The sequence below is a fragment of the Bactrocera tryoni genome, chromosome 1 (genome assembly GCF_016617805.1).
Source record: "Bactrocera tryoni isolate S06 chromosome 1, CSIRO_BtryS06_freeze2, whole genome shotgun sequence".
In the NCBI taxonomy this organism is placed as follows: Eukaryota; Metazoa; Arthropoda; class Insecta; order Diptera; family Tephritidae; genus Bactrocera; species Bactrocera tryoni.
In genome coordinates, this window is record NC_052499.1 from 23,315,693 (window position 1) to 23,328,528 (window position 12,836).

General features: G+C 39.4%; 1 protein-coding gene across 2 annotated transcripts in view; it reads right to left on the reverse strand.

The window, feature by feature from the left end:
* The window catches only part of LOC120766652 (fatty acyl-CoA reductase wat), a 136,189-nt gene that overhangs the window by 1,392 nt on the left and 121,961 nt on the right, over window positions 1-12,836 (reverse strand). Inside the window, exons 1-8 of one of the 2 annotated variants that reach the window (XM_040092283.1) lie at window positions 12,352-12,502; window positions 12,123-12,197; window positions 6,343-6,455; window positions 5,833-6,081; window positions 5,120-5,375; window positions 1,593-1,785; window positions 1,287-1,526; window positions 955-1,212 (exon numbers count right to left, since the gene is read on the reverse strand). In XM_040092283.1, coding sequence (XP_039948217.1) covers window positions 955-1,212; window positions 1,287-1,526; window positions 1,593-1,785; window positions 5,120-5,375; window positions 5,833-6,081; window positions 6,343-6,455; window positions 12,123-12,197; window positions 12,352-12,370 — 1,403 coding nt within the window. In that variant the 5' untranslated portion in view covers window positions 12,371-12,502. Of the gene's footprint in view, window positions 1-954; window positions 1,213-1,286; window positions 1,527-1,592; window positions 1,786-5,119; window positions 5,376-5,832; window positions 6,082-6,342; window positions 6,456-12,122; window positions 12,198-12,351; window positions 12,503-12,836 lie in introns of those variants that run through there. The other variant, XM_040092282.1, reaches the window with a different exon arrangement.

A 12,836-nucleotide genomic window follows, 5' to 3' on the forward strand; every position in this document is an offset into this window, starting at 1 on the left:
AAAAGATTTGTATTTATTTCTGTATTTATTTAGCCACCTATAAATAACACAATTCTCCCCAATTTCTCAAAACAATTAATATCAGTATACAAATTAGAACCGAGAACGAGGTCGATACATAATAATTTTCCAGAGACTATTTGCCGAATCCAAGGTAGTAGTTGCCTGTTTGTTTTTTGGAAAACTGGACATGTCGCACCGAAACTACAACAACAAATAGAACAACGCATAACAGTAAAATTTGAGTGGAGCAAATGGCTTTTTTGCCAGTTGTCTTTCGAGAAATCAGGAGAACCAACCACTGAGGATGGATTACTCAACTGAGCACCCAAACATCGATTTGATAAGTTATCCACTGTGTAGTCTCGACTTAGCACCGAATGGCTTCTTTTTATTCCCGCTATAAACTAAGAAATTTTCGATACCTGAAGAAGCGGTTGATGCATTCTGAACGTATGTTTTGAAGATACCTTAATCAGAGTGGCGAAATTGCTTCGAAAATTCGTTCAAACGCATGTTAAAGTACTCGTATATGGATCTTAATGGATAATATTTTGAAAAAACCCTAAAGCGATTTTCGATGATTATTATTTGTTGTTATTCCCTAATCCCGAAATATAAAACGCAATCTAGGTATTGAGACTTTCTCAATGAACTGATATACAAATTGTTTGACACAGTTCAAGAATGGAGCCAAACCTAATTACTAGAGATATTTAGTTTCATAATGAAAGCAATTCAGGTTAAGGATATCATGAAAAATTATCGATTGCTAATAATAATATATCGATTGTGAAATTTATTGTGAAAGAAATTGATCAAATTTTCGCTGTTATATTCTCTTTCACTCCCATACTTCAAACCTTACTGGACAACTTTCCCAATCCGTTTTGTATTTATTACGCCCTTCCCCACTTTTCCAGTATCGTTTCCTACAGCGCACTTAAAACTTACCGCGCATGACGTTTTATCGATTCCGGCACACTTCTAGGATCATCCTTCACCACATATAAACGTAACCCCACCAAACTGACTCGAAATAGTTCCTTCCAATCAAGGTGACGCATATCGAAACCGAACATTTGCTTATCGGCACCTTCCAGTTTCGCTGATAAGGCACGAACGTTATCGTTATCGAATTTGAAATCATTAGAACTGAAGTATTCCATCACAGAGCAGAATTTGTGTATTTTACGGTAGATTTTTAACATTCTGAAATGATATCAAAAGTTACCGATTTATCAGTTATTGTTATGATTAACTTTAATTAAATATATATAACCAACCGTGGCTTCTTTCCAACGACAACCATTGATAAATCCATAAACATCGCTGGCACGGTGTGATACAAGAAGGATAAGATCACAAATTGCCAGCGCCAGGGTACGATTGTGAAACGTGGATACCAAATCGATTTGCGCATCGGTATATTGCAGCCATATTCGAAACCATATTCCATATACTCCTTCCAGGTCACCATATTGTCGGCATCTGGCACATAGTTGTAGATGGGCGGTGTGTCGTAACTGTGAGCAAAGGTAAACAATGATTCTCGATAAATTTTAAGAATTCTTTTCCTCACTGTCACTTACGTATTGCGCGCAATATCCCAGGCGCTAGCTAATAACGCATTCACCGATAAGTCCACTGGTACTATGTTAGCTTTGTTGTCCACCTTCCCGCTGAAGACACGCAACACACCGGAGCCGATGCCGACGATTATGCCACACGGCCCATACATGTTATCGATCCAACCGGAAATTGGTTCCTTGTAGGTGGTGATGACTATAGCGGAGAGAAAATTTAAATAGAAGAGAAGTTAATAATGATAGTTGGGAAAGCATAACGAAGAAATTTATTATTGTTCTCCAAAGCCTATAGCTTTAAGAATAGTGCAGAACCGAGCGTTCAGACGAACTTTTCAACTCCAAAATTTGCCCATGATCTCAGCCATAAATTAAATTTGTTTACTTAATATGTCTTTAGTTTCGAATTTTCGTAGAGAACAGCACTTTGTACTGGTTTTATAGAAGACCAGAGCAATAAAAGAGGCTTCATATCGAGAAAATGTATTTCCTTCTACAGAGTTAAACTTTAGCCGATTGAATCTTCAATCGCTTCCAACTAGCAGGTCAGTTTTAACTGAAAGATAAAAGATCCCATTCCTTACTGAACTAAAACTAGAGCTCCTTCTTACTGAGTGAGCGTCAACAATGTAAACGGAAACATCTAGCTCCTCCTCTTTAATACTACTTTGGTCGTTCTACGCAACCGATGCATTGCTTTGGCTTACTAGTGGTCTCTAGAATAAATAAATTAATCCACTTTTCCTGAGCCATAACGAAATGACACCAAATATTTTTCGGACTATGGTTGGATATCAAGAACTTTTTATTTTTTTTATGATCTTAAAATCCCTCTCTAATGACCTGAATACCCAGTTTCAGCAAGAACTTTTAAACTACAGGAGACTTTAGTAAAACCGAATATATATATAGAAAATGCAATACTTAACCCGAGTCTCAAGTGAGTGAAGTTAAGTTCCATTCGATCTATCCGACCTTTTTTTATTTGCTTCAGCAAGCACACACTTCATTCAAAGTTATGATTGACAGACAGCCAAGCAGCAATCAAAGCAGTAACCTCAATTCGAATCATGGGCATAAGTGTCTTGAGAGCAGGGCACCAGTGGAGAATGTCGCCACAAACAAGCGACTTCACTTATACTGGGTATCAAGTCAAAAAGGCACCGATGGCATTGAGATAGTGGACAGGATTGTCAAGACTGTGTACGGCTGTCATCCGATTATCTTTAAGACAAGCCGGACAAGGGCATAGTAAGAAAAATTAAAATCCGATGAAACGATCTAACGGAATGGTGGCGGAACACGAGTCCCGAGACGACTATGGGAAATGTCAAGAGCAAGGCTTGGGAAACAATTTAACATCTCTAGTGTACTTATCCCGTACTACAAATGCAACTCTTAAAACACTTCTGATCGTCACGGCATAAGATAATGGAAGAAGTATCGATAGTGAGGCCGTAGAACCTTTTGAATTACGCCTCAAGTGCTGATCTCCTGAAGGATGACTACTTCTTATGAACTACGTAACGGCACTCCACCTGACATCGCTTGGGGCCAAAACTGAACTATGTGTGGCTTACGAGCATACCAGAATAACCTAACCCAACTTATGGTCTTTGGAAGCCGATACATATTTATTTACCATTATAGCAGATCACTTGGGCTGATTTTTAACCAATTTGTGGTACCTAACTCAATCGACGCAAATTATGCTCGGTTGCGGTTGAAATTGTTGACTTATTTCAAAGAAGACCGTTTTAGAGAATCAGATCAGATTCCATGATTTCCTTGAAAAATTACCCTTTTAATTGTGATACTATATTCTGGTTTTCCTCTTTAATATCACAACTAATTTGCTAGCGGTTTTAAGCTTCGATGAAATGAAAACGCTTATTTCTAGTTAACGAAATCCACCGAGTACCGAAAGCTTAAGACGTTAGAGCTTCAGTGCAATGGTGACAGAGCTTCTTCTCAAATGTAAAATATTGCTACCTTTTAAAAGACTTTGGAAAGAGGTTTTCGAACTTGTTCAGCTAATTAGTGTTCGCCCATCTGTCGGCTGATATACGTACCATTTTCGGCTGACACTAAAGGAAAGAAGAAAAGCGTAAAGAATTTCTATCTTCCGTTACTAATTGACATGCTTTTGGAATCAGTTTGGACTATATGTCTAATTCATCAGATTTGTAGATATCTATGTATTTTTTAAGCTGAAAAACCTTTTATGCTGATACTGAGAAAAGAAGATAAACTGCAATTTATATAGTTTGAGGTTTTCGAACTAATTCTATGTATATGTATCGGTCGACCTGTCTCACTGGCTGGAGTTACAGACCCCTCTACATTTTTTGCTGGTCCTTGGGGAAATAGTAAGGGATTTACGGCATTAGGCATGAGGTTTTTGAACCAACTTTGTAGTTTATAGCAGTATTTTAAGAACAGTTGAACAAAAGGGTAAAGGGGTTCCTGAATTCTAACCATCTTTCATTATGATTCTGTTTTCAATCTGCGGTCTTATCTTTGACTGTCTGTGGATTTGATTTATGCATCATTTTTATCCTTTAAGCCGAATAACTTTTCTTCTTTTGCTGATATTAAGAGAAAAGTGAGAAATTCCATGAGTTCCAAATATCTTATATAAGGTTTACTGACCAATTCTGTAAACTAGGCTTGAACCATCTCTCATTCGATAGATTTGCCGTTAGCCGAACCAACTGAGTTCAGGTCGATGTCCTGCAAGAACTTAGAGATGAAAAATTCTTTCCAAAAAAACAACTTGATGCCACCAATTATGCCTGTCAAGCATGTACTAACAATAATCCATCTGTAATTAACATTCTAGGTCAAAAAATTAAAACTTCTTAGTGAAATTTGTTAGTTCATTGACGGCAGAAAAACGCATTCACTTCTCCAAAGCCAACCGCACTTGAGCCAGCAAATATCGCTTGCGAAATAGATTGTTTTGGCATGACTTGCTGCCGAATCATGTCATTCACAAATCCTTTAGTAAAATCGTTCGGCGTTATTACATTGAATTGGCCGATTTGACATAGTACAAGGATTACCACTTGTAGTATTACTGTTTGTCAACTGAGATGCCGGAATTGCCTGAAATTGGAGTGTGTGGCACCTGAGCAAACGACTTTTTGCAATTTGTACCTGATATCAAACGCTTATGACAGTGCTGGCTGCTAGATTTTGTTTCAAGCAACAACAACAATGAAAATGACAGAAACAACAGCAAGAGGAAATATAACAACAACAACATCCAGAAATAGAGCAACAACAACAACAACAGTCACAAATACAACATCAACAAGAAGAAGAAATAGAACAACAACAACAACAACAGAAACAAGTGGAGCTACAACAACCAGAGCAACAAGTATACCCAGATTTCTAAGCACAGCACACAGAAGCAATTTCCTAGCTTTGCTGTCATTGCCTCTTTATTGCTGTTGTTGTTCTCTATAGCAATCGCTGTTGTTCTTGTTGTTGTCGGAGAAATCACAATTTCATTAAATAAATCTTACCAATGCCTGGCCGAAATATCGTCACTGGCAATTTCTCCGCATAGTTTTGCACAATATCCTCCGCCAGGACCTTGGTGTATGTGTACGTGTTCGGATATCCTTTGATTATGGTCGCTGTCAGCTCGTTGAGTGTATGCTCATCGAGACACTCGCCCAGCTTGCAGGCATTCTCACCGGTAATGGCGCTGTGATAGAAACGCTCCTGTATATAGCGATGATTGCAATGGGCGAAGGCGGTCGAAACGTGTACGAAGGCCTGTGTGAAAGAGAGAGGGAGGGAAGGAAAAGCAAAAAAAAAAGTAAATGAAATGAAAGTGAGGTACTTGCGACAACAAAGCGGTAAATAGAAACATAAATTGCTTGACGCACACAAACACACACATGCGTAGACAGAAGTGTATATTGATACATACACAAACATAGACAGTTGTCAGCTGGCAGGTGTATATTCATAGGTGTGTATGTGTGTTTGCAGCGGGCAAATTGAAATCGCTTCCTAATAACAAAGCCACACGCACACATCTACAAACACAAACACAGTGGACACTTTCGAGTTTGTGAACAAAATTACCGAACCACCAACATTTTACACAAACTTTCAGCTGAATGCCTCTGCATCGCTAAGCATGTATATACGTGCGAGTGTGTTTATGTGTGTGCGTGCATGTGTCCCTTTAGCCGAGTATCGTTCGGCGATTACGCTGCGAGCTTACCTTCAAGTGGACAATCTCCTTGGCCAGCTGCAATATCTCCTTGGTGCCGTTCACATTTATGGCAATGGCCATTTTCAATTTCTCATCGAAACGCACCGTCGCCGCCCCATGAATGACAATGTTTACATTCTCCTTGATTAGCTCACGTTCGGTTTGCGTGATGCCCAACGCGGGCAGCGAGCAATCACCGCTGATGATGGTGATTTTCTGTCGATACTTGGGATTGCATTTTTTCAATTTCTCAAACACCTGCATGGCAAGCACGTCATGAAAAGTGTGGCAAAAGAAACGAAACCAATGAAAAACAATAACAAATAGAACAACAACAAATACTAATAATAATCAATGCTGGGAAATATTGAAAGAAAGTAAAAAACGGTAAAGGTAGAAATATGGGCTAATAAAAGGAAAAAAGGTTGCCTTAATGCAAGCAAATGAAGTGTTTAGGTTGCGCTTAGGGCTATAACGCGATATAACTGTATAGACATAGTATGTGTGGGTAACACTTACAGGATCATTGAACAGATCGTCGATGCGTGAGTAGACGTCTTTGCCCTTCTTGGTGCGTATGAGCAGATAGATTTGAGCCACTTCGGTGATGCGCAGCAATTTTTCGATTATGACTGAAAAGAAATGAACAGCAACAACAAAAAGGTGTTAGATAACGAAATGGTGCAAAATAAAGCTGACGGAAATGTGTGAAGCTAATATTTATTAGTGGTTTCTCTACCAAAAATCATAAAGATCAAACGGCGCATAAAAATTCCAAAGTTACTGCGGTTTGGGTTTAATAATTTTACGCTAAACTGGTTTTCCAGACAGCAAACTATTCGCTATTAGTACTGGATACCTTTTAGTACCAACTCACCAAACAAAAGTGCGAGCGGAAGACACTCATGTGCTGAAAATGCGCATATTTGTTATGAGAGACAGCTAATGTGGTGTGTGTCTTAGCTAAAGTTTCGCTAAAGTTAACATGTGAAACACTGAGCACACTCTTTCAGCAATGACTGACTCTCAAATAATAATTGTTCGAGTAATAATATACTACTGTGATCAAAAAGTAAGGAGAAATTGTTTAAAAAGTATACATTCTTTATTCAATCCTCCAAATCAAGTTCATCTCCGTCAAAGTAATCTTCTTTCGATTAAACACAATTTTATCAACAATTTTTTAGTGCTCTAAGTAGTCGGAATAGTCTTTTTCCGGTGTAGACTTCATGGCATCCGCCGATTCGGTTTTTATATTCTCAATAGTGTCAAAACGTTTTCAAGTGTCCGCACACGAAATTTGATGCCTGTACTTCCTCAACGAAAGCAACGTCGTAAAAATTCGATTTTGGTTGTTTAGGAAAACACGCATAACACAGAGATAATCAAACTATTTGACAAACAGACACTTTGCAACTGCTAAAGTTCTAGCTAGTATGCCGTCCATTGACATCCACAGAGACAAATTCGCGCGATTGGACTAGCAAGCAGAGCCGTCTGTAGGCGTAAAAAAAGAGGAGAGAACCAAAAGCAACAACCACAGGATAGTAGACCCATCCACTAATACCGGACATCCTTTCGTGGACAAATTTACAATATGGTGACCTAGACTTCCATCTGTTCCGATGCGATCACGATCTTAGTCCGTACGACATGTACAGAGTGCATATAATGTCCTCGTTTTTCCAATGTAAAGGCAAAGTTAAAAACTTCCTTTAGCGGCAGATTTACGGTGAAAATTTTTACAAGACTCATGTGGTAAATGGAGAGCTGTCTGCGAAGCGTCAGCTCTAGTTATGACAAAACCAGATATACAGTATATTAGGCGTCAGTCAGTCCGTAAGATAGATGAGACTTAAAGTCTTTCGCTCTCCCATGAAGTAATAATTAATCCGACGGTTCCATGGATGAGATATGAGGTGGGAGTAGGTTAGGTTTTGCGGATTATAGTTTATTTCAGCAGAGCTACTGCGGTGCTGCTCTTAAGTCTGAACCGAGACGCACTCTTTATTAATCTGGGCATATTACATATGTTATTATCGCCAAGTCATATGACTGGTTTTAATATAGATATATGTACTAGGAGAAAGAAATAGTAGGACCTTTTAATTTAAATTTCGCGCGAAAACCCATTCGTCAAAACATATTTTTTCTAGATTGGTAAGACTATCAATGACATCTGTGCCAAATGTTACATTAAAATAATCATTAGTGTTTCGTATACGCTTGTCTTTCTAAACTATCTGTACATAAAGTGGATTCTTCCAAAAAATTCCATCAAATTTTGGGCGCGGAATCAAATTTCTGCTGGTGAAACGTTCAGCATGTTGGCAGAGACCTTCGGTCATAATTATCTGTCGTGAGCAAGTGTTTTTGATTGGTACAAATTATTCAAAGAGGGTCGAGACCGCGTTGACGACGAACCACGTCTAGGGCGGCAATCAATATCAACTGATGATTAACACATCAATAATAAAAAAATTGGTGTTTGAGAGTCGACGATTAACAGTCAGAGAACTTACTGATTTCTTTGGAATGTCTGAAGGATCAGTGAAAACCATTTTGAAAGGTCATTTGGGCATAAGAAAAGTGAAAGCACGATTTGTTCCAAAATCACTCAATTTTTTCGAAAAACGGCGTCGCGTTAACCTATGTGAAACAATGCTTTTCTACTACCAAGATGTCATAAAACGTATTATTACTGGCGGCGAGTCTTGGATCCATGCTTACGACCCGGAAACAGATAATCAATTTGCCAAATATCAAAAATCAAGGTTATGCTGAGAGTTTTCTTCGATTATCGAAGTGTGTGTACTCCGAATACCTTCCGACCGACCAAACTGTCAACAGGAAATACTATTTGAGTGTTATGCGCCGTTTGCGTGAAGCTATTCGTAAAAGAGGCCGGAATTATGGATCGACAACTCTTGGTTTTTACACCACGATAATGCACCGCCGCATACAGCATTAATTGTTCGTGAATTTTTCGCAAAAATTTCAACCAATATCGTGCTGAAACCACCGTATTTGCCTGAATTAGCTTCATGTGATTTCTGGCTTTTCAGCAAACTCAAGCCACCCTTCCGCGAAAACCGTATTGAGGCAATTGAAGACATTAAACGTGAATTGTTTCGCGCATTGAAAGATTTCACGGAAATTCACTTTAACAACTGTTTGCATTGGGTACGATGCGCCATCATTTCTTATTCGGATATTTCGAAAGTAGAACTTTTTCGACCATCCATTGAGGTATTTATGAATTGCGGAATAAACTTCACAAAATGAATAAAACAAGAAGATTTAGGAAATACTAATAATTTTATTGGTCTAAGAACCGAAAAAGACTTCAAATAACATGTCTGTAGGCATAGTTCTAAACCATCCAAACATCTTCTCTTTAGTGGAATGATTCGCTTGATAACCTTTTGAAATTGCAGAACTTCTAAGGATCTAGCTGAATTTGGGTTAGGACAAGAGCTTTTGTCACCAGAGTTGTTGTAATTATATCGGCAGAAAACATTCTCTAAATAATAAAGAAGGTAATCGCTCCAAGTTGGCAGTTCTTAGCCGGAACATATCGGTTTCGTAGTTGCAACTGTCGGGATAATGGAGTTTCGGCTACGAGGTCTGACCGAAGACTTAATTCTGGTAGTACGGGGAGCAGAAGCCCTGGAGGTTCACTACAACCTGCTAATGCGGACTGGCCCCTCGCAGAGTATCGTGGTGATTGTGGTTAAAACCCGAATGCGGAAAAAATTTACACTTGACGTCAGTTGAATGTGGAGTTGCTTGCAACCGGGGTCGGTCTCAAAGTACAGCAGAGGTTTTAGATAGGCCTCGAATCCTACAAAGGGGGTTAGTGTGTTCCACATTGGCAACTGGGACTGAAATGTCTGGCATTTTCAGGGCGCTGATCAACGCCGCTGATGAGCGCCGTGGGATAAGGCTGTCTTCAGCAGGTACCCACGTAAAACACACCGAACGTTGTCAGGAGAATGACATTCCATTAAAAATCCTTGGCGATTGCGATACCATAAATCCAATTCGTGAAAATATAGAACATAATAACTACCTCTATGAAAAACCACACGGGATGAGCGCCTATTTGCATTACCACGTCTTCAAACCTTGCTTTACGGTGCAGTAGTATGGTGGACGGGCGTACGGAAATTCATCTATCGGAAGCCAATAGAAAGAGTTCAGAGGCTCGTTGCGCTATATATAACGGGTGTTCTAAGAACAACTCCGCGAGCTACTGATTGCAAGAGAATTTATATACAGAACCTTCGGGCATAGCTCGGTGGGTTGGGCAAACATCGACTACAGTACCCCACTGATGGCTCCAAAATGGACGATGGAATTGGTGCAATGGTGGAAAATGTAATCAACATTGAGAAACTCATGCATTGTCTATACGACAGAAGCATGGTGAAGAAAATCAAAAGCCGTTGGAACAAGCTACCTAGATGCAAAACTTCGAAAGTCATGTGAAAAACGGTAGTTCGGAATTACACAAAATTCTATAAGCATCTGGGAACACTACAGTATGACATACTGGCTTATTGAGCCATCAGATTCAGCTAACCTAACCTAAGTTAACCAGAACTTAACTGACAAATGAAAAATCGGCCATAAGTCATTCGAAATTCCTTTGACATTAGTAGACTTCCTTGATGGTGCACTTGATGGGCTCAATTAAGCAAGGATTTATATTACCGAGCAGAAAATTGCTACAGACAGTTATTTATTGACGTTGATGCAGACAGTTACGATTTTGAATTATAGTTGAACGTTACTCTATATAACAATTACTAGAAGAAAAAGGATTTGCTGACTTTCTAAATATGCTTCAACTTGAAGTGTTTTTAAAAATTGGAAAATGATATTCTTTATTTAAGTTTTTTATACCTGTACCCAAAAAATAAGGTGACATTGTATTTATTTTAAAAAATTCTTTATTTATTCTTCCAAATCAATTTCATCTCCTTCAATGTAATCCCCTCCCGATGCAATGCACTTATGCCAACGAATTTTCCAATCTTCGAAACACTGGTTGTAGTCACTTTCCGGGATGGCCTTCAGTTCCGTCTTCGCTGCGGCTTGAATCTCCTCTATCGTATAAAAACGGTGTCCCCGGAGCGGTCTTTTGAGCTTGGTGAACAGCCAGAAGTCGCATGGCGCCAGATCAGGTGAATACGGTGGTTGCGGAACGATATGGGTTGAGTTTTTGGCGAAATGATCACGAATTACGAGGGCAGTATGGGATGGTGCATTATCGTGGTGTAAAAACCAAGAATTGTCTTTCCACAATTCCGGCCTGTTTAGGCGGATAGCGTTACGCAAACGACGCATTACGTTCAAATAACATTCCTTGTTGACTGTTTGACCGGTTGGAAGGAATTCATAATGCACAATACCACGATAATCGGAGAAAACAGTCAACATGACCTTGATTTCTGAGCGACTTTGGCGCAATTTTTTTGATCTCGGCTCTCTTTTGGCACGATATTCGCTCGATTGATCGGTTGTTTTGGGGGTCGTCAGCATAGATCCAAGTCTCGTCGCCAGTTATAATGCGTTTCATGACACCCTGGTAGTCGGAAAGCATCGTTTCACACACTTCAACGCAACGCCATTTTTCCAAAAAATTCAATGTTTTCGGTACCAGTAGATATTTGACGCGCTTGATGCCCAAAACATCCTTCAAAATGGTATTGGCTGAGCCTTTCGATATGCCAACAGCAAGGTCTCTTATTGTTAATCGACGGTTTTTCAACACCAAATCTTTGATTTGTTGAGCGTGAGCTTCGTCGGTTGAGGTTGATGGTCGCCCTGGACGCTCTTTGTCTTCGACTCGTTCACGGCCGGCTTGGAACTCACTATACCACTTGTAAACATTTTTTTTAGACATAGCCTCATCACCAAAGGCTTTCTGTACCATCCCCAACGTATCCGCAGCAGAAAATTGATTCCGTAAACAAAATTTAATGCAAATTCTTTCCTCAACAAATTTCGACATCGCAAAAAACGAAAAACTCACTTTGAGCAGCTCACAAAACGACACGTATCTCCAACACTAATGAATATTTTGGCATGAAATTTGACATAAATGTGACTGACAGTACTAGCAACCTAAAAAAAAATAATTCTCTAAATCCTTAGGCCCGCGTCTAGTTTAAATTCAAATGTCTGTAGTATATATTATTTATATTATCTCCGAAGTCTCGGAAGCCGAGCGGAATAGGGATGAATTGCTTTAAGACTTTAAAATTTCTTCTGCTAGAAAATACAATACTTACTTTTGCCAAAGAAACCGGTGCCACCGGTGAGAAATACGCCCTTATCCTTGTAAAATTTCTGTATTGGCGACTCATCTGCAAGAGAGAAAAACAAAATCCAGAGCATAAATATGTGTAATAAACGAAGTATTTTGTGCAGTCAGCATTTAATATTAAAGAATAAATTGGTTGGCAAGCGAAAATAATTTCATGCTTCTGTCGGCGCTCACACACACACACATGCACACACCGTTATATTTGATAGTCATATGTTACATTCTGGTGTAGATGACTGCGACAAAAAATGCGCAGCAACTTAATCACACTTTCGAGGTACTCGTAAAATTATGCAAGTGCCTAGCTATCGCCATGTCAGCCGTCAGCCGTCAGCCGTCACCCGCCATCCACCATCCACCCTCCGTCAGTGATTCATTATGAATGCGCATTTTGGACGACGCAAATAAGTAATCAAATGGCAAAAGCGCTGAGCTGTGCTTGAATTTTACTCGAATGCGTCCATTGCGTCTGCGCGTAATTACATGACACGATGATGCATGCACACACACACAAACATACGTGGTTAGGAAACGACTTCAATATAAGTAGTCTAGTGGATCCCTTAGAGCAGTCTTCGACTAGTTGCATGTAATCCAGTTTCTAATTGTCCTGAAACTAGTACAAAAATGGATGACAACGCGAAAGTGCCCAAAAAGCACTACGAAAACTAGAACGGAC